Raw genomic sequence first — 20,881 nt, forward strand, 5'->3', positions numbered from 1 at the left:
AGCAACATAATGGGATTTTAAATATGCAGATCTTTGAATAAGTTGTCTCTAATTTTCTTTATGCCCCAAAGTAAATTCCAGAAAGTAAATCTACCAAAAATGACAGTTACTCACAAACTAGCTATTCTAGGAAAAGAAAGAAGAAATTACTATTAAAAATGGAGGCCAAGCCACAAAAGCCTGCATAAAGTTAAAATGTTAAGTTTAGTGAGTTCTACAATGTAAAAGGTATCAAAAATTCAAAAAGACTTACATCTTACTTTTAAAAGCTTACTGAGCATGAACATAGCCCATTCCTTTTCCAAATACACCTTACCTGAATGCAGTTTTTCAAGTTGTCCTTCGTTGGCTTCTCTTCTGCAAGTTTTGTGGCGAACTTGAGACCTCTCCCATACATTTTATTTACCAATGCGTGCTTATAGGCAAAAGTCAAAACCTACAATGTGAAAACAAAAATAAATTAGCTATTTTAATATTTTAATCTTACAAGGCTTAACAAGTAATAGCACATTCTGTTCAGGTAGCAGAAATGATTTAATCAAAGTAAAACATTTACGCAAGATAGCTTGCATTTTTCTTTGCAGTAAAACAGATGATTCACAGCAGCAGTTATAAACATGAACTTCCTAGAAGCTATTTCTGACTTCGTGAACATTTTTGACTTCAGAACATCTTATGTAACACAGATGTCACTGTCTAATTTTTTATTCATCACATTTCTAGCTTCTTTGGATTTTCATTCTCTAGAGGCAACTCTATGGCATAAAAAAAAATTAAAAAAAAAAAAAAATCAAGAACCACGCAGGTATGTCTTTGACCCACAGAAACAAAGACCCAAATGAGAGTTTTGATTCCTAGGAAGTCACAAACTTACTGCAGAAACAAATATGAACGTACATAGCGAATGATATATATATATATATATACACACACACACATACAGAGAAATGCATATAATTATAAACAAGCAATGAAGACAGGTAAGCATGAAGACAAGCCTCAGGTTTTGGGTCAGCTCCTCACTATTGGTAATTTATTAAGAAGAGATTATTAAAAAAGCTTTCTCTTGATAATACTGGTTCTAAAGAGAGAGCTTACAATACTTGTCAATGCTATAACTAACATGTGCAAATGAATGTGTTGACTTAAGAGCTAATGTAAAATAAATCAGATTCTTAACACCTGAACACCGACAGCGTTCAGGGTGTTGCAAGATAGTTCATACCACTTCACCAGTTACAACACTGAGAATTAGTGCAATCAAGACATTGTTTCACATATTCCCTTTGCAACACCCATCGTAAATAGCTTTTTTCATTTTCTACTGAAGAGTGACATAGCAGCAAAGCTGGTGAATATTGTGATGCTTCTGTTGTTGGCAAAGTTTATGAAATCTCATATTAGAGTTTGCTATTCATTTCCCCTCACTCATTACAATGTTTTTCCTTTCCTCTGACTCCTCCAACAAAAGTTACATTTTCCCAATGTCCACTTAAAATATCCCATTAAGCTAACAACAACACTTCAGGGATGTTGAGAAATAAATATTTTTTATTACAGCTGGAAAAAGATTTAAATATTTCTTAGGAATATAAACATTAAGGAATCTGAATCCTGCAAGGACTGAAGAACCTGCCTAATTTTAGCTGCCTGAACACTTCCATTGGGATTCCACGCACAAGTCTTTGCAGGATCAATACTTAAAAGACTGAGCTAAAAAAAAAAGAAATAACAAGCTTAATTATCAAGCAAGTAAAGATGTAATTTTGAAGCTCTAAAGCATATGCCAAGCACTCAGGAGTTGCTCATTCTTCTTCTGCCTTCAAGTACTTATTTTATTGTGTTGAAGTATTCACTTAAGCTGTTGTAGCTTAAAACACACACATATGCAACAATGAGCATACAGCACCATTCACATACAGATTTTCCAAATATTGCTATTGGAAAAATACTTTGCATGCTGCATTCTCAATCCAATTACTTTGGATATTTTCCTAAAGCAAAACACATTAGCAAACACTTCTGAGTAACTGCTCAGTGGATCCATTAGCAGATTTAGTTGGTTCAACTAAACTTAAAAAAAAATCCCTTCTGTAAAAGATGATAGAACCACAAAACAAAAACAAAACAAAAAAAATCAAACGAAAAATGCATTGGAGCTCTCAGCAATTATAACATATTAGTGGCTAACCAGAAATAATGTCACTGCTCTATTAAGAAAGCTCTTACCTGACCCTCTAAGTTTTGAATGGTTATTGAACATCAGTGATAAAGGCAGGAGGAAAGCCACTTGACAGCATTTCTTTCGTAACAGGGCTTCCTAGAGTTTTTGTGGCAAGAAAACAAAGCATTTTACGAAACACCCTTGCTCTGGCCAAATAAAAGTTTGGGTATTTCTAAAAAGTTCTAAAGTTTCTAAAAAAGTTCTCTGCTGGACCAAAAGGTTGAAAACAATGCTCCAAGAGCTCCTGATAAAAGTCAATAATTTCTGTCTTAGTGCTTGGAAAAAAAACCCCAATCAACTGTACACAAGTTAAGTAAAACTACTGAAAGTTCATCAGCACTTCAGAAATTAAGAATAATGCATGAGATGCTTTAAAATCAGAATAGGTTTACAAACAAAAAAATGCTAGATAAGAAATAATACTTTATAACTTGTACACATATTGGTCAAATTAAGCCTTATAATTAAAATATTGCAAGCTTTACAAAATCACAGCAGTGAAGATTATGATTCCTTGATATGTGCAAACAAAATGTAAACTGGAGTGCTATTCAGATATAACAGAGGAAATAGCTGCTATCGGAATGTATAACATCAAACAAACAAATCTGTAGTGCCTAAAAGCAGTTGCTAGATGAAAGAGTAGGAATGAATTCTAAGTATTTGATATTATTTCCTAATTTCAATAAATATAATTAAGGCTAGATTTTACAGAACAAGTGATATGGCCCAGAAATTGGCCAAAGAGCGATAAAAAAGGGTAGTAAGAAAAGGCAATGCGTACTTCTAGGATACTGGGGGGAAAATCACTGTTAGATACTTTATTTCCCAAGCTAATGGCCTGTAATACTAAATATGCTAAGAGCCAGACCCATGAAAGTGGTTGGATATCCATCTCCTTAATTAGCTGCCTAACTTATCATTGGCTACATAAAGATGCATATTTAGGACCGTAAAATGCTGAAACAATCTCTCCCAAGACATATGCAGGACTAAAGTATTTAAAAGTCTGAAAACACTCTTTAAGAAGAACAATTTTGAATCCAGCAACACTAAGATACCTAGTAAAACTTTTCTAGTATCCCAACACTCTTACCTACGAAAAGGAAAACACACTTGTGCAATCAGTTACTTCATTATTTAAACAGCTGATTGAAATGTATCTACATTTACAAATAATTAAAATACTAGGTTGAGTGATATAATTTATGGATAACACACTCCAACTACTTGTAAGAACACTGAAGTTGCAATGTTTATAATTACCAGCAAATGAGTTTTTTCAGGTTCATATACATCTATGGTAATAAACTAAGGTTTCTTAGCTACATTTGTTGACTCCTCTCTGCTCTATCAACTGGCCTATTACAAATAAGCAATATTAATATAAAAAACTTGACTCATCGTATTTTCAAGAGAGGGAGGGTAGTTAAGGAAATCAAGTATCCAGCAACAAGTATTTGGCAGTGACTGAATACGATCAGCGCAGACAGTAATATGAAAAACAATCCAGGCTAAAGATGTTTAAAAGACAAGATGGAAAGGTCTGGGCCTTTTATTTGTTTTTAAACTTATTTTTAAACATGACTTTTTGCTCATCCCCAACAGCTAACTTAAAGGTTGAGGGGCATTAAATTCTACAGATGAGTCATTCCTAGTAACAAACAGGCAACATCCTACTACTCTCCTGTAGCAGTCTTGTTTAAAACTGGAAATTTTGGCTTACAAATTTTAAGCTATGTTCTAGGTAAAAGAAAAATTGCACAACTTATATTCCATTACTAAAAACCTTAAATCACTATCACAAATCTGTTAGCATAATCAAATACTTGCTGCATAGAGCTGTCTCAACTGGAGTTTAGTTGAAATGCTTTTGTGTACACAGGGTACATAAATATTTTCTTTCATGTTTCATTTAAAATAAACCTTCAGAGATGAGAGATCTAACCAGAATAGCTCAGTGTGAAGAAACGCACTTATTATCAAAAGTCAGCACCAGCTTCCCTACATACTTGCTATAATATGGGAACAAGCACCATACTGCAATAGAGAACAGGCAATTCAAAGGAACTAATGAATTCCCCTTGGCAACACAGGTGCTACACCTGCAGAGGAGAAGTGAAACAAGTGATGGTACTTGGTTCACTAGAGGATGAGCAGAAATGCACAGGAAAGTGAAGATGTTCCTGATTAATCTTTAAAAACAACATAGAAGAAAACACAGTCTCTTTTTTCAAAAATTTATTTAGCCTTTTAATTACTGACATCTGGCTGAACTTTGACTTACAGGAAGCTTAGAAGTAAAAACACTTAGAGCAATGTTTCTATCTAAAGCCATGTATATATTTGAATAATCACTGCAGTACTCAAGTGCCTTATTTCCATGCTTTCTCACCCAGATGTTCCATCTTCTGAGTGCCAATGCCACAAAGCCACGTCCACATACTTGAAGAGCTCCATGTTTTCGTTTCCAGCATAGTGCTTTAGAATAAGCTGTCTCCTGAGGACTCATTTGAAGGACATTCACACAAGGTCTATCCCTGACCCTACATCACTACTCCACTCTACCCTTCCTCCTTCCAAATCTCTTCTATTCCTCAAAAGGCAAATGAGACATGTAAGGTTAGGTGATAGAGCCAAGTCGCAACACTTCATCTTATCAGTCCAGTCTAAGTCACTCCAGAGTAGCATCACAGAATGGCCATTAAAGCCATAATTTCTTGTTTTCTACCAAGGTGAATTTTGCCAAGCACAAGTCAGCTGGACTGAAGAACATAATCAACGCTTTGCCTTTACCCCAGCAAAAATACTTGTTTCTTAGACAGAATCTGTTTTGGAGCCTTAAACACTACTTAATTTTATAAAGTCCTCAACATTATTCCTAAACTCCCCATCTCAAAGGAAGGAAACTACATGAACAGTTACAGTTCCCCTAAATGGTCAAAACTCCAAAATTTCCTCTAACAGTTTATAAAATAGAAGTATTTGCACTAAGCTATTCAATTTGTTTTTAAAATAGCAAAATATTTCAGAAGTACAACAGCGTATTGCATGCAACACCAAGGTGGAGATTTATACAACAGTTTCATCCAAATAGACAGAAGAAGCTGAAAAGAAGGAAGACCAAAGGCCACTGCAGATATTTAAAACATTCTATTGGCCCATCTCTAGGGCAGAAGACATTTTTATTCAAACAGGAAGCTGAGAGCGCTTTAAGTACAATCCCACTTATAAAACTTGTCAACCATTATAAATAAAAACGAATGAATACTGATCAGACAGCTTGAACATAAGATGCAGTTGGCAGGGGTGCGTGGAATGAAGGAACTGTAAAGTATTCAGTTAGTTTTGAAGAAAAGTTACAGCCCATGACACGTGTACAGCTATTCTCAAAAGTTTACAACAAAGACATTAGGAATATAACTGTAAATTTTTTTCTCATGCTTTTTTGTGTCCAGGCCATATCATAATTATGTAGTCTTAGTCATTAATAGCAACCCTGAAAAAAAGCTAAATAAAGCAGAATTGGATCCTCACCACATGTTTTATGATTTTTGAATGACCAAAGAACAATCCCGTCATTGGCTGGAAACTATAGTACTAACAACTGAAACAGCTGGTGTGAGCAATGTAATTGCAAACTACAGCCAGTTCCTAAGAAACTACTAAATGGGACATGACGTCTGTTAGTAAAGGAAATGAAAGAATATGAACAGCAGCAAGCATGAAACTTCTAGGAAGCAATAAAGGAAAACAAAAAAGTTTTTTCTCCAATTGAAAATAACTCCCTTTGCCCTAGCCCTAGTCCTTTTCTCCAAATCGGTTATCAGGGAAAATCATTAGAGTGCTCTACCATCTCCTTCCAAAGTAAAATTCTCAATCCCATCAAGGCCCAAGTCACGTTATTCTCACTCCTCATCCCTTTCAAAGAGTTTCCAGAAAAAAGAAAACCTCAAAGTATAAAAGTGAACAATTAAAAGCCTCAGTTCCAATAATCATATAAAAGCTTTAAGTAGCAGCATCTATTTCTTTCCCTTCAAACTTCTTTTTTTTTAACCTTATCTATAGGTACCGCTGGGATTAGAATTACTGAACAGTACCATGGGAGAGATGAGAGGATACATCCATCGTGATCTTTAGACACATTAAATTGATAGCTAGCAAAACTAACATTACATCATTACTGACCAACATACATGCTCCTAGATCACAGAAAGCATGAAGAAAACCACCACAGAAACTAGTGAGCTACATAAATTACTTGCTGAGCAGTCACTCAATCACAAAATGGTTGAAGGCGGAAGGAAGCTCTGGAGATCATCTAGTCCAAACCCCTGCTCAAAGCAGGGGCTACCTACAGCAGGTTGCCCTGGATCATGTCTAATTAAGTTTCACCTGCCTCCAAGGAGCGAGACTTTACCACCTCTCTGGGCAACCCATTGTAGCTTTTGATTACCCTCACAGTAAAAATACCCAACTCCCTTCCTCACCCCAAACCCACAGAAGAACCAAACCCCAACTTTTTCTTAAGTAGAAGTTCCTGTGGTTTAGTTTGTGCCCACTGCCTCTTGTCCTGTCACCAAGAACCACTGGGAAGAGCCCTGGCTCCATCTTCTTACTCCCCACATCGTATATCATCGAATCACAGAATGTTAGGGGTTGGAAGGGGCCTCTGGAGATCATCGAGTCCAACCCCACTGCCAGAGCAGGACCAATCTAGGGCAGGTTACACAGGAACGCATCCAGAAAGTCTCCAGAGAAGGAGACTCCACAACCTCTCTGGGAAGCCTGTTCCAGTGCTCTGTAACCCTTACAGTAAAGAAGTTCTTCCTCATGTTGAGGTTGAACTTCCCGTGCTCTAGCTTGCATCCATTGCCCCTTGTTCTATCACAGGGCACAAGTGAAAAGAGGTTGCCCCTTTCCTCTTGACACCCAGCCCTCATATATTTATACACATTAATCAGATCCCCTCTCAGTCTTCTCTTCTCCAGACTAAAAAGCCCCAGGTCTCTCAACCTTTCCTCATAAGGCAGGTGTTCCAGTCTCTTAATCATCCTCATAGTCCTCCGTTGGACTCTCTCCAGTAGATCTCTGTCCTTCTTGAACTGGGGAGCCCAGAACTGAATGCAATGCTCCAGGTGAGGTCTCACCAGGGTAGAGTAGAGGGGGAGGAGGACCTCCCTCAATCTGCTGGACACACTCATATATATCTATATACATAGACAAAATCTCCTTGAACTTTCTCTTCTCCAGGGTGAACAGTCTCAGCCTCTCCTCATACGACAGATGCTTCAGTCCCTTAATCATCTTTGTGGCCCTCGTAATACTACTTACACTAGTAATCATAACTGTACTGATATAGGGCAATTTGTCCAGCAGCAAGAGAACACAGAAGACAAACTATACGGGCCAGGCAGTGTTGCGTAAGTAAGGCTATGTATGGGTACAGGACAGAAAGGCTGCAGAAAAGTACAGGACAAAGATGTACCCCAGGGGTCATTAAGATGTAGTATGACAGGCTCATTTTCTCCATTTTCAGAAGCCATCCATTTAAAATACCCAGAGCACTCCAGAATGTTTTTGGGCTATAAGTATCCTCAATGTACTGTTTTTTGTTGGGATAGAGTTAATTTTCTTCACAGTAGCTCCTATAGGCTGTGTTTTGGATTTGTGATTGAAAACAGTGTTGATAACACAGGGATGTTTTAGTTATTGCTGAGCAGTGCTTGCACAGAGTCAAGGCTCCTCACACCACCCCACCAGTGAGTAGGCTGGGGGTGCACAAGAAGTTGTGAGGGGGCACAAGTGGGACAGCTGACGCCAACTGACCAAAGGGATATCCCATACCATAAGACATGGTGCTCAGCAATAAAAAGATATGGGGGGAAAAAGGAAGGGGGGTTGTTCAGAGCTAAGGCTTTTGTTTTCCCAAGTAACCACTACAAGTGATGGAGCCCTGCTTTCCTGGAGATGGCTGAACATCTGCCTATCAATGGGAAGTAGTGAATTAATTCCTTGTTTTGCTTTGCTTGTGGCTTTTGCTTTACCTATTAAACTGTCTTTAGCTCAATCCACAAGTTGTCTCACTTTTACATTTCCAATTCTCTTTCCCATCCTGCTGTGGGGGAGTAAGCAAGCGGCTGTGTCTAGCTCATGACAGTCAATCAGTTTAGATTTTAATGTGACTAGTAAAACCAAGAGGGAAGAGCAGAAAAACATACTCCGTAAACTAGATGGAAGTTTTTTCCATATGAAATGCTACAAAACTCTAAAAAAGTTTTGTTGGCCTTTCAGTACCAATTTAACCATGCAGAAGCATCCATTTTCAGGGCAAAATGTGAATATGCACTTTGATAAATCCATGGTTAAGGCAGTCAAAGAGACAGGTTCAATCTCTGTGTGATTCAAATCAGAGTTAGTCATTCCATGCCCAGAGCACACAGCCCAAGAGTGCCAGGAATCAGTATCTATCTTGGAAAACAAAGATAAACTCCCAACAAGACGTCTATATTGGCAGGTTTTCCACTGAAATTATTCCCATCAGTTTTAAAAATCAAAAGACAGAAGTCACAAGGGTCACTATACTGGAACACTGTACTGTATTTATAAATAGACAGCAAGAAAATTATGTGCCAGACAATATGATTAAAGCTCAAAATCTGCTACCTCAGGATATTATAATCAGTTAAAGTTTAGAAGAGGAATGCTGAAAAGATGTAGGTGTACAAGAATATATACATTAAAAGAAATGAGGAAAACCACCATCAACTTTCTTGTTCAGGCCTCCAGCTAAAGCACAAATTCTTACGAGGAAGATTATTTACTGTTAAGGAAATAAAGTAATTTTTTTAATTTACAAGTTTTTCTTTTGTAACTATCTGAAGTGCTTGGCAATTTAACTGAATTATACACAAATACACTGGTCATTTCATCTTCCACTAAAATACAGCCATATGCAAAAGTTAAGTACGGCAACTAATTAATACTCTAACTCAACAGTTAAACATACAAAGTCATGAACTCTGTAAATTAAAAGCTACATAACTAATCACCTACAATGGACTCTTTTTTTCTTCTGGAATAGCTGTCTTGAATGAAGCAAAAACTTAAAACTCAGGACGAGGAACCTTGAAATGACAGGGAAAATCTGTGCTAATAAATATGTAAGTGTAATTATTTCCAAGGGTTTCTTCCTTTACCTCTACAGACATTACTGACAGCAAAACACAAAACTTCTCTTGTCCATAGTGTAGAAGAGGCTACAGAATGTAGGACTGAACAGAGTAGGGATGCTGCACACTTCTGTGTGTGTACAGCTAGAACAGCTCAGAGGTTAATCAAAAATATTCCCTGAACGGTACAGAAAGAAGCAATTCAATAAAGCAAGCAGCTTTTTCATGGAAATCTGGTACTGTTTTATACCCTTACCTTAATCTCTAAATTCACATACACAGAGATGGGCTTACCATGGATTTGACAGGCTTGGCAAAACCTCTGTGGAAAAAGGTCATTAAGGAAGCACAGCATATGGGGACAGCATGAAAAAGTAGAAGGGAGGAATGTACGAGGCTGTGCACACAGAGGCGGTGCATAATTCCAGGAGAAACCATTGAAAAACCCAAAAAGACAAAAAAATCTGCTCTGCTTTCTTACCTTGCTGTCAAAAAGATCACTCCATTTTGTTGTTTCCCAGAATGTCTCTGTCAAAGCTTCTGAGCAGCTCTCATGATCCTCATCTTTGCCTTCTGCATCACTGGAAGCAGCCCCTTCTTGGGCCCGCAGATGAAGAAGTTGGTCAGCCAGTGCACTTCCTTTTCGACAAAGTGCATCCACTAAAGTAGACTTCTGTTTTTCCATTTCACTAGAAAAAAACAGCATGAAAAATATTAAGGACTTTTTGCAGATACTTCATTAAGAACACAGTCAGTGCTGTGCTGAGTTTAAGCTAAAAAGTTTACAGAAGTTAGTACACACAAAATGCAAATAAGCACAAAGATAATTTTTAAAGCACGGCTATTTACTATAAATTAAACTAATTGTAAAAAATTACCTAGAGACACTATGCATTAAACAAGCTCAATCATTCTATTAAGTCTGAAATGCCTTTGATGTCTTAAGGCAAGGGCAACTCAGGATTCCAAAACTGAATAAGCCAGGATCTAGAAATACAGCTTTATAGCTCTTGGCATTATAAACAGAGAGTCAAATCCACCACTAACATAAGCAGATACAATTCTGCCAGCTTCAAAGGAACTGCACCCATTTAAAGCACCACGGAATCTGATGTTCAATGTCAGATGTTAGATTCAACCACATGACCTAATGGGTCAACTTACCAAGGAATTATTAGAATTAAGTTTATTATATCATAACTTTGCTTTTGTATCAGCAATTCTAGAATTACACCCTAATATTCAGGATAGCTAGAACAGACAGACTAGGTTTACAACTGAAATCTGGTGTTTTATTTAAACAATCAACAAATATGCATCTCCCATTTTAAGGGCTTAATCTTCAAATCTGCTGCTCTATTTGCAACTAAAGTAGCACCACACCACACCCTCTGACATCTACCAGTTATTCTACAGACTAGGGCGTCACCTTCAAAATACCATCTTCCTAAGGATATATACTGGTAATTCAGAGGAACAATCTAAAACTCAATTAAAAAAAGGGGTCTCAAAAATACTCTGAAGCACAAGTACTGTCATCACGCTTTTCACAAATGAAATCTTTTGCAAGCAGTTACTTCTTAGACTGCTGTCTATTTTGTCTTCAAATACAGATCCAAAAGGTTGCAAAGTATTATGAAAAGGCAGGTAGCATTCAAAACACACACCTCTATATTGATATTCTAGCAGTCCCTCTGATCCGAGATCATGCTTGATACAAAAACTTAATACCCCATTTTTCTGACACATTTAAATCCTGAAAGCACCCTTGTTTATTTTATCTAATATTTCTAAGTATAAATGTGCAGGTTTCAGTGTTCCTGCTTTCTGGAGATATAATGAAAGAACAAAATAATTTTGCAGTCAAGTTTGAAATTACCTGTGCCTCAAAAAATAACACAAGTTATTTAAAAAGGTTATAGTCATTCCATTTCTTATAAGCAGAGACAAAGTACATAGATTACAGAAATAGGATGCAAGAAAATTATTTACTGGGTAGGTACTTTTTTATAGTAGTTGCATCAGGCCTGGGATCAGTCTTCATGGCAAAATATACTGCTAATGCTGTCTGATCAATCTGAGAGATTACAGTATTTGCAGCTTCAACAATTTCATCAAGTCTTTTCATTCGTTCCTAAAAGAATAAAAAAAAGGTGTTTAGCACTATGAAATCCCACTACTTGATTGTTGATTCTACTAACACTAGAATAATTACAAAGGTATGCAGAAATAACATTAGATAATTCAACATGTCATTTTCTCCACTAGCTCCAATTTTTGATTCAGAAAAACTGATAAGAAGCCTGCATTGTCAACACTTCCTGCATATGTAATTTATTTCACTGAAAACAAACTGTAAAATATGAGGTGGGTATAGGCAAAATACAGAGTTTACAGAAAGAAAACCACCCTTCAGTACAAATTAATCCTCTTAAATAATGGTAGCAGTTATTCATTTCAGAAATAAATATAAAATCAAAATAAGAGAAAAATATTCAAGCTACTGACATATACACAAAGCTGTTTATCTTCAAGACAAACAAAAAAAAGCAGACATATATAAACTTCATATGTAAACTTCTGTTCATGGTTCTCACTTTTAATGACAATGACAGATGGTGGATTTAGCTGTGTCATTTCAAGGGGTTACTGTCCTCAGTTGTCTAAGCAATTCTGCTAGAAGAAATTACCAGTCCAGCAGAGGAGCAGAACGGGATGTGTGCTTGTCTCAGTAACCACCATTTAGAATAATGCTGTTGTAGCCTAAACCAATAAGGAAACTTACAATGTATTTAACTTAACAAGGAGTAAACGATAAGAAAACATACTACAGGTAGGCATACTTTCTGGTATGTAAAGTATGTAAGTAAATCACAGTCAGTTAGGGAGAGAGCTGTCAATCTAATGAGGAATTTCTGCTTTATAGTACTGAGTACAGATATGGCAGTCACTTCAAGACCAAACACGTATGAAGAAAGATTCAGTTGTTTAGGCTGCATGGATGTATTGAGACAAAGTTTAAAAAGTGTTAAATAACCTTTTCAGAATCCAACTGATGAAGTCTTGCAACGTACAACGGAAGATGATTAGGAAATGCTTCTTTCAACTCATTATACATGTCAGTGGTATCCAGCCTAGAAGAGAAGAGGACATAGCACAAAAGTACAGATTCTGGATTTTTTTTTTGTACAGTTGCTTCAAGCTTGTGCAGTCATGACAGCAGACATACTTGGTCATCCACTGTATTTTTAGATCTCTTAAAGCTTCAGCAAATTCTTCTTTTACATCTTTTTCTTTTTCCTGTTCTCTTTCTTTCTCTTTGCTGCCATTTTTACTCTTTGATGGTGACGGTATTAGATGATAGTGAACAGTAAGGACATCCTGGAGGTGGGAAAAGAGACACATACTGAGAAGGATACAGTACACTTTTTTTCTGATGCTATATAAAAGCTAAATCATAGCAAGCAACTACTCTGAGCTACACATATACTGAGTAAGGATTCTGAAAGCAAAGGTCTTAGTCATTAAGAATTCAGGAACTGCTTTAAATTTTTATTTTAAGCAATACAAGGATGTAAATATTAAAACAGCACACTGGGTGTAAGACAAGAAAGCCTAAAATTTAGCAAGTTTGACATTTTTGTATTCATACAATCTTACGTATTAGTTAGGGAATCAGAAGTGTGGGTCTTGTTTGTTTGTAAAAAAAACAAATATCTTGGTTAAAAGTCAAAGGAAAAAAAATCAGTCAGAGATCCTATCCTACAAATGTGGCAATAAACAAATGAATAAAGATGACCGAATTCTGAAAAATAATACCACAGTAGCATAAACATGAATTATGCCACAGGATACACAAGTTTATTCCTCCTCAGACAATATTTCTTCCCTGTGCCTTCTGAATTAGCTGATGCATCCACAATCAACTGTTTTCCAGTTTGCTGCTACAGACTTTCCAGTTTCACCTGCATCTGTGCTCAAATTAAGTAGATACAACAGCAAGATTTTTTTTTAAACCCTATATGCTAGTATAGGAATATCACTATAGTTTGAATTCATGCTACACTAGTCAACAATTACCATGAGAAAATCAGCTACAGCTATTTAAAAGGAAAATCCTAACTGATCTCAGACCATGCTCTGAAGTGCATTTCCTAAGATGACTGACATATAAATTTGAAAAAAAGCATGTATTAGATTTCAGTCGTCGCTTCCACAACATCACAATTGCTGGGGAGGCCATTTGGTTGGTTTTGGTTTTAATGTTGCAATTTTTTAAAAAGCCTCTCCCCAACAGTGAGGGCATATGTCCCATTATTTTACATATACGATATTTCGTAGAAAAGATCATTTAAGTTTAAATCCTCTAGATACCATTACTCTGTTGCAACATTGTGCAAAATATTGTGTGGCATACTCAATTGCTGTGGCAATTTAATTATTCGTACCAATTATTCCAAAATACATTTGTGGGAATATGTTTCCCATAAATAAGATCAGTGTTGCGTAATGAAATGAAATCTCGTGCACGAGATGGAGTTATTTCAGGTTACTTAAACAGTGAGTAAAAAGGTGACAGTTAGAAACTGCTATGCATAACCTTGAAACAATGGCCTTCAACACTACACTTCTGAAACTACTCAAGAACATTGATGCAGAACAATTTTATTTGAACTGATAGTTCAAACAGACCAGCAGCTTGCTATGGGTTACTAAAAACAATACTGGTAAGAGAAAGTGACATCAGTATTCCCTTAAAACAGTATTTCCAGATACTTAATATGTAATCACAGATGAACCACAAAATTGACATTTACATATTTGGTTCCACTTAAATTTGAGGAAAAACTTCTTTACGGTGAGGGTGACCGAACACTGGAACAGGCTGCCCAGAGAGGTTGTGGAGTCTCCTTCTCTGGAGACATTCAAAACCCGCCTGGACGCGTCCCTGTGTGATATGGTCTAGGCAATCCTGCCCCGGCAGGGGGATTGGACTAGATGATCTTTCGAGGTCCCTTCCAATCCCTAACATTCTGTGATTCTGTGATATTTTTTTAAAACCTAGTTTAGATCACTAATCTACATTAAAGTGTAGCTTTCACAGCAACTATCCTGCACACATGCATTTCAAGTATGAAGTGCATGACCAGGCAGTACACCTAAATAAGACTTCAGCAAGATCTAGGCCAGAGCATGACAAAACAGGTCATGGAGGCAAGCACATGTAGCAGAGGATACAGAAGTCAGGAACATGGTATGTGGCTGGCTAAGGTAGTTAGAATGGTAGAAAGCAACAACATAGTTCATTAAAGCAAACCAAACACTTTAAGATGCCTAAGAAGTTAGTTCAGTACAAAAATCTCAATCAGTAGTTTACAGTGTTTTTTAAAAGACATCCTCTATTGAGACTAATACTTTTCTAAGAAAGAAACCTGCCTTCCTAGAAATATTCTTGTAATGTTTCTTGAAAGTCCTCTTTGATCTTACTTGGCAACATATGTTTGGAGTTATGTATCTAAATGGCCTCTGCATTCTCAAGCCTTGTCTGTATGAGAAGGCTCTACTACTCCGGTTTAAGTTTCAAACCAAGCGTAATTAGATTAACAAAATCCCACTTATGTGGATGAATACTTTCATTTAAGAGCCTAATTCTATGCAGCTAAACCATCAACAGTAAAATAGCATCTCCCCATTCTCTCAGCTAGGTACTTTTGGTCTCATGAGATTCTGCAAGCATTACAAGCTATGACCATTGAAAGGAAAACAATGAGCTTCAGACCTAGGCACCCTCCTTTTTCAAAAGAGCTTACAGAAAAAGAGGTGCACTCTTCTCTACAGACAGCAAACTTATTTCATGGGATAAATCAGGGTTAGGTGCTTATCACATTAAACTAAACTATCACAAGACCATAAGATGGACTGGAGGCTTCTTTATTTTCTCTATTCTGTCTGTAGACACTAGCCTCATTTATAAAACCTGGAAACTCCCTAGATACCAGAAGATCCCAGAATGACACTGTCATTGCCATTACAGAAACATTCATCATTAGAGGTTATGGAGAAGAAAGGCAACTCTTCACAATTCAGCGCTTTAAGCTGTTTTCTTATTCAAATTTCACTCTAACTGTTCCACAGCAACAGAACTGCTGGAGTAGAGTACTGGATCTGTTTTTATATATACCTATAAAAAGACAGAGAGCTATAGACAGAGAAAGGCAGCGAGCATGTTATCCATTGAAAAACTGACTTTAAGGAAACTTTCAAATTAATGAGAAAGCTGCCCTTTCTTTATCCTCAAAAACAATTAAGCAATATTAAAAATTCTGGAAGCATATAGGATATGCACTTTGGTCAGTGTACTCTGTGCACAGTTTGATAAGCCTCAGTGAGTTTACTTTTAACTAGAAATACAAACTGCGTACATAAACAAGCACAATGCCCTCAAAACAGTCACCTCTTAAAAGAGCTTAATTTACAGTTAACTTAATTTTGTTTCAAGATTTAAATTTAGATTTTTGTATGAGGATTGAACATCTGGTACTTTATGTGGAAAAGACACATGAACTATTGTTGCTTGTACTTTAAAGCATTCACAGAAAAACTTATCACAGGAAAAAGCTCCTTGAAGGAACACATTCCAGGTCTCATTTTCCATTTAATAAATAACATGCACATCTGCATATGCACACAGTTGAATGTGTATCTACTTTAAGATGCATACAGTTTGTGCAATGTTGCTTATTTTTACAGCAATACTCTTTATTTAGTTGAAAATTAATGAAGTTTCTTGAAGTTGCCAGGCTTACACAAAATTACATTGGACATGTACTTCACTGTATTTTTGAAAGCCTCCTGATTCAAGAGGGATAGTGTCTTAATGCTCAAAGGAAATCATTCTTTTACGTTTGACTTCACAATGGTATTTATTAGTCTTCCACTAGTATTTATCAATACCTGGATAATGCATTTCTTGCTTCAAATTGGAGGAAACGATGGCAGAGTAGGGAGAAAGATGCAGAAATTTTCTATCGCTTAGCTAGTTGTTACATATTGCTGTTCAAAAGCTGCATTATGTGAAAAAACAAAAAAAATTATTCTTACAGACCAGAAAAAGTCAATGATCTGTTTTCATTCTCACTATGTTCAGGGAAAAAAATAATTAGACTGTAACTGCATTACAAAAGTGAGTCCGTGAAAGAAGAAAGGAACATAGAACCAATTTGGTTTTTACACGGTTGTTTAACACATGCCTCCCCATTAGAGACCAAGGGCACTTCTAAGGGTGCATCAGCTTCCCAAGCCACGACAGGAGGGCACACTCTACTTCAGTGGGGATCAGCTCAAAGGAAAAACATCACTGAATTCTGAACTTCGTATATATCACAGGTTCAATAGTCAGAGAGAAATGATTTTTTTTTTTTTTAAGTCCAGGCACACTGAAGACAGGAAGACATTAAGTAAAAACGCGTGCCCGACGGTTGTTTTGGGGTTTGTTTCAGGTTTGAGGTTTTTTTAGATAAAATTAAGTTCCCCAGAATAGCCCTTTGAGCAGAAAATTACAGATTAGGCATACGATTCTGCTGTATGTGTCTAGTAAAACAAAGACACCTGCTTATTCTGTGGAAAGAACCCATTGACATTTTTGTCCAGTTATAATAGAATTAACTATATTCTTTGGAAAATTAGGCTGCTATTTGCTGGCATAACCTCAAATTGCTTTCATGCAAAACAGAGAAGCTGTTGAAGCATGGACTGATGAGCAGTCAGGTGGATTGAAATCTGCTGAATGACCAGGCTCAGAGGCTGATGATCAGCAGCACACAGTTGGAGGCCAGTAACTAGTGGTGTACCTCAGGGGTCAATACTGGATCAAATCCTGTTCAATGGGATTCCCCATCCACCCCACCTGGATGATGGGGCAGAGTGCACCCTCAGCAAGTTTGCAGATGACACCAAACTGGGAGGAGGGCAGATACAGAAGAGGATCATGCTGCCATCCAGAGCGACCTAAACAGGCTGCAGAAATGGGCTGTCAGGAACCTCATCAAGTTCAACAAGGAGAAGTGCAAAGTCTTGCACCTGGAGAATAATAAACCCAGGCACCAGTACATCCTGGGGGCCACCCAGCTGGAAAGCAGCTTGGCAGGAAAGGACCCAGGGATCCTGGGTGGACATCAAATTGAACGTAAGCCAGTAACGTGCCCTTGTAGCAAAGAGGGCTAATGGTGTTCTGGGCTGCATTTAGAGGGAGGTGAGCCTTCTCCTCTACTCTGCACTGATGGGGCCACACCTGCAGTACTGTGTCCAGTTCTGGGCTCCCCAGTACAAGAGAGACATGGACGTACTGGAGATAGTCCACGAAGATGGTGGACTGGAGCATCTCTCCTATGAGGAAAGGCTGAGAAAGCTGGGACTCTTCAGCCTAGAGAACAGAAGGCATTTCGGGTGTGGAGGGGTGGAAGGTATTTGGGGACTGATCTCGTCAATCTGTATAAATATCTGTAGGGAGGGTGTAAAGAGAAATGCAGACTCTTTTCAGTGGTGCCCAGTGACAGGACCAGAGGCAATGGCCACAAACAGAAACACAGGAGGTTCCCTCTGGACACATGGAAATACTTTTTCACAGTGGGGGTGACTGAGCACTGGCACAGGTTGCCCAGAGAGGTTGTGTAGTCTCCACCCTTGGAGATACTCAAAAGCTGTCTGGGCATGGTCCTGGGAAACTAGCTCTAGGAGGCTCTGCTCAAGCACCGGAGGTTAGACCAGAGGACCTCCAGAGGTCCCTTCCAGCCTCAGCCATTCTGTGATTCTGTGAAAATAAAAGTACTTTCAAACAATCAGAAATGCTTACTCTGGATTTCTGGTAGGGTCATGCACATAGGTGGCAAGCCAACAAGTTCCCTCCCTCCTCAACTGAAAAAAAAAAAAAAAAAGCTTTCCACAGACTAGTCACCAGTATCAGAGCAAAAAACATTCATAAAATAAAAATGGAACCTGTAAATTAACACTCCTAATCCTACAAGAGAGCCTGGACCTGTCTGTGAAAAATACGAAAAAAATCTACACATACCTTTTTGACTGACGGGGTCACAAAAGAATTATATAAACACGTTTTCCATGCTGGAAATCACCTTACCCACATGTAAACTTATGACAAGGCAGGGTAAATATTCAAAACTTGTAAACCAGGAAGCCCTTAGAGTTGCATCCTCAGAAAAATATATTCATTGATGGAGCTCTTATGGATCAGTGCTCTGAAATACACTGTGTTTTATTTATTTGCTGATAGTACACTGATGCCTCTTAAGAGTAACACTGATGCCTCTTAAGAGAAACAGGTGGAAGTATCAAGAACAGTTTTTATTTTGGCTTGGGTAGGTATACTGCTCAGATCTGAACACAAATCTCTGTTCTACAAAACAAAGAAAAAACAGAAAATGCAACCTCTTGGATCTGTTTAATAGGTTTTGTTATGCAAATTAAATTATGATTGGAGTTTAACTCCCTTGTTAGAGATTCACTAAGTGAAGATTTTATACCCTATTCATCAGGAAGTCACACATTCACATGGGATTTTAAATCATATTTCTAAAAGTGATCTCCATAATTTTCAGCTGCAGTGTGAAAATAAAATTGCAGCAACACGCATCAAAATCCTTCTCGTAAAGCCTAATCACATTCCCACACAGTTATTACACCAAGACCAGAGTAAGTTAGCAGGCTCGGTTGCCAGCTCACTGTTAACAAAATAACAGATTACGGCAATAAACTGTGTTATTCATGATTCTCATGCCTCATTTCTAACAAGAATCTTGACTAACTTGCATGTCACTCCAGAACACAGTACCTTGAGAACAAAAGAATGTAAATAGCCTTACAACTTAAGAACAAAGCAAGAAAAAAAACACAGCAGCCTTATAAAGGTAGCCTATTAAAATAGGTTTTTTTAATTTTTTTTTTTTATAAAGACTGTTTCAGTCTTTATAAAAAGTCTCTGACTGCTGGCAGAATATTGTATTACCTAATGTAAAAATATGAGAAAACACAATATTAAACACCGCTATGTTAAAAGTCACTCACTCCCTACCCAAAATATCTTATACATGCTCAAAAATTCCTTCTGTAAATTCTACTACCTGCTATACCACTGTATAAACTCTAGCCTATAACGCATTAGATTTGAGTAGAATTCATGAATTGAGAGACTTTTCAATCAAGTCCATCCCTCCTAAGAAAAAAACTGCTTGCTACTGCTTGTTTTTTACGACTGTAATGAAGCCAGCTCTCAATTCAGTAGACTCGGTGCACAGTTAGATATTCAATTCTACATTGAAGTGTTAGGTTTGTATTCAGTTCTCAATTTGCAGACGGAATAGAATAGGCAGAAAACACTTGCCACAGAAAATCTTGACCACAAACACTGAAGATTCCTGAGTATTTCATAAAAAGAAAAATTAAAGACCACTAATCACCACATGCATTTTTACAACATTTGCAGAAGTATCCAGATGCTCACATGCCTCTCAGCTTTGTATTACAGTAGCGTTTCGTCATTCTACCAGTAGACATACTGAAGGTGCTGAAGTAAATAATTCAGGACTAAGGAGGCAGATGAGGGAGACAAATTGAAAACCCATACTGGTAGACAAATTCTTTAAGTCATATGCAAAAAGACTTAAGTATATCTTTTTCAAAAACTAACATTCAGTACCTTTTTAAATTTTCCTTGTCGCTTTGCTGCAGACTGCCCCTGGGAGTTAGAATAACATACTGTAAGAAAACATGCACACACCACACAGGATGGAGACACCTTCTCTGTACAATTATGGTTATACTTTCAACCTACAGATTTTTAAACTTTTATAGAGTCACACCTATGATCAAACATGCTCTTAAAGCATGCTTTCAGGTTTTTAAAATTAATAAAACAATGCATTATTGTGTATACAGTCCGTTATTATCTACGACAACCAAGTGTTGTTAACCACTTAGCTTAAATTAATAAATTACAGAAATTCAGTCTCAAAAGTGTAGATTTTAGTTTTTGACTGTTTAGTGGCATTGTTCTATTTCATAATAAATATATAGAAGTTACATACATTTTCCCCTCACATTGCATCCTCTTGATGACCTAGAGACAACTTTGCTGCCTAGTTCTCCTTTTTTGTCTCCTGGTACATACTGAGCAGCAGACAGTATCTGATGCTATTTGATACCATCCTTTTTCAGGTGAAATATGACCATAACAGTAATGCCTTAGACTATGACATGAGACACACCTCAGCTAGAATTTCTCTCCATGTAAGCTCTTAAGTATTCTTCATCACATGAAATTTGACAGGCAATACCTACCTACCTCCTACTTCCTATCCCAGAAACCACTGTGTATAACCACTTAGTCTGGTTTTAAAATAAAAGATAGACAAGAATTCCAACCAATGGTTCAAGGAGGTGCAGAATTCAAGTTAGGGAAACTATACTACAC

At 37.3% G+C, this 20,881-nt stretch overlaps 1 protein-coding gene across 2 annotated transcripts in view; it reads right to left on the bottom strand.

The window, feature by feature from the left end:
* The window catches only part of TPP2 (tripeptidyl peptidase 2), a 58,814-nt gene that overhangs the window by 1,239 nt on the left and 36,694 nt on the right, over positions 1-20,881 (bottom strand). The window contains exons 24-29 of one of the 2 annotated variants that reach the window (XM_068419801.1): positions 20,108-20,146; positions 12,626-12,777; positions 12,434-12,530; positions 11,400-11,530; positions 9,878-10,085; positions 317-436 (exon numbers count right to left, since the gene is read on the bottom strand). In XM_068419801.1, the coding sequence (XP_068275902.1) occupies positions 317-436; positions 9,878-10,085; positions 11,400-11,530; positions 12,434-12,530; positions 12,626-12,777; positions 20,108-20,146 (747 nt within the window). The remainder of the gene's footprint in view (positions 1-316; positions 437-9,877; positions 10,086-11,399; positions 11,531-12,433; positions 12,531-12,625; positions 12,778-20,107; positions 20,147-20,881) is intronic. The other variant, XM_068419808.1, reaches the window with a different exon arrangement.

This window comes from Nyctibius grandis, chromosome 2 (genome assembly GCF_013368605.1).
Source record: "Nyctibius grandis isolate bNycGra1 chromosome 2, bNycGra1.pri, whole genome shotgun sequence".
NCBI classification, from domain to species: Eukaryota; Metazoa; Chordata; class Aves; order Nyctibiiformes; family Nyctibiidae; genus Nyctibius; species Nyctibius grandis.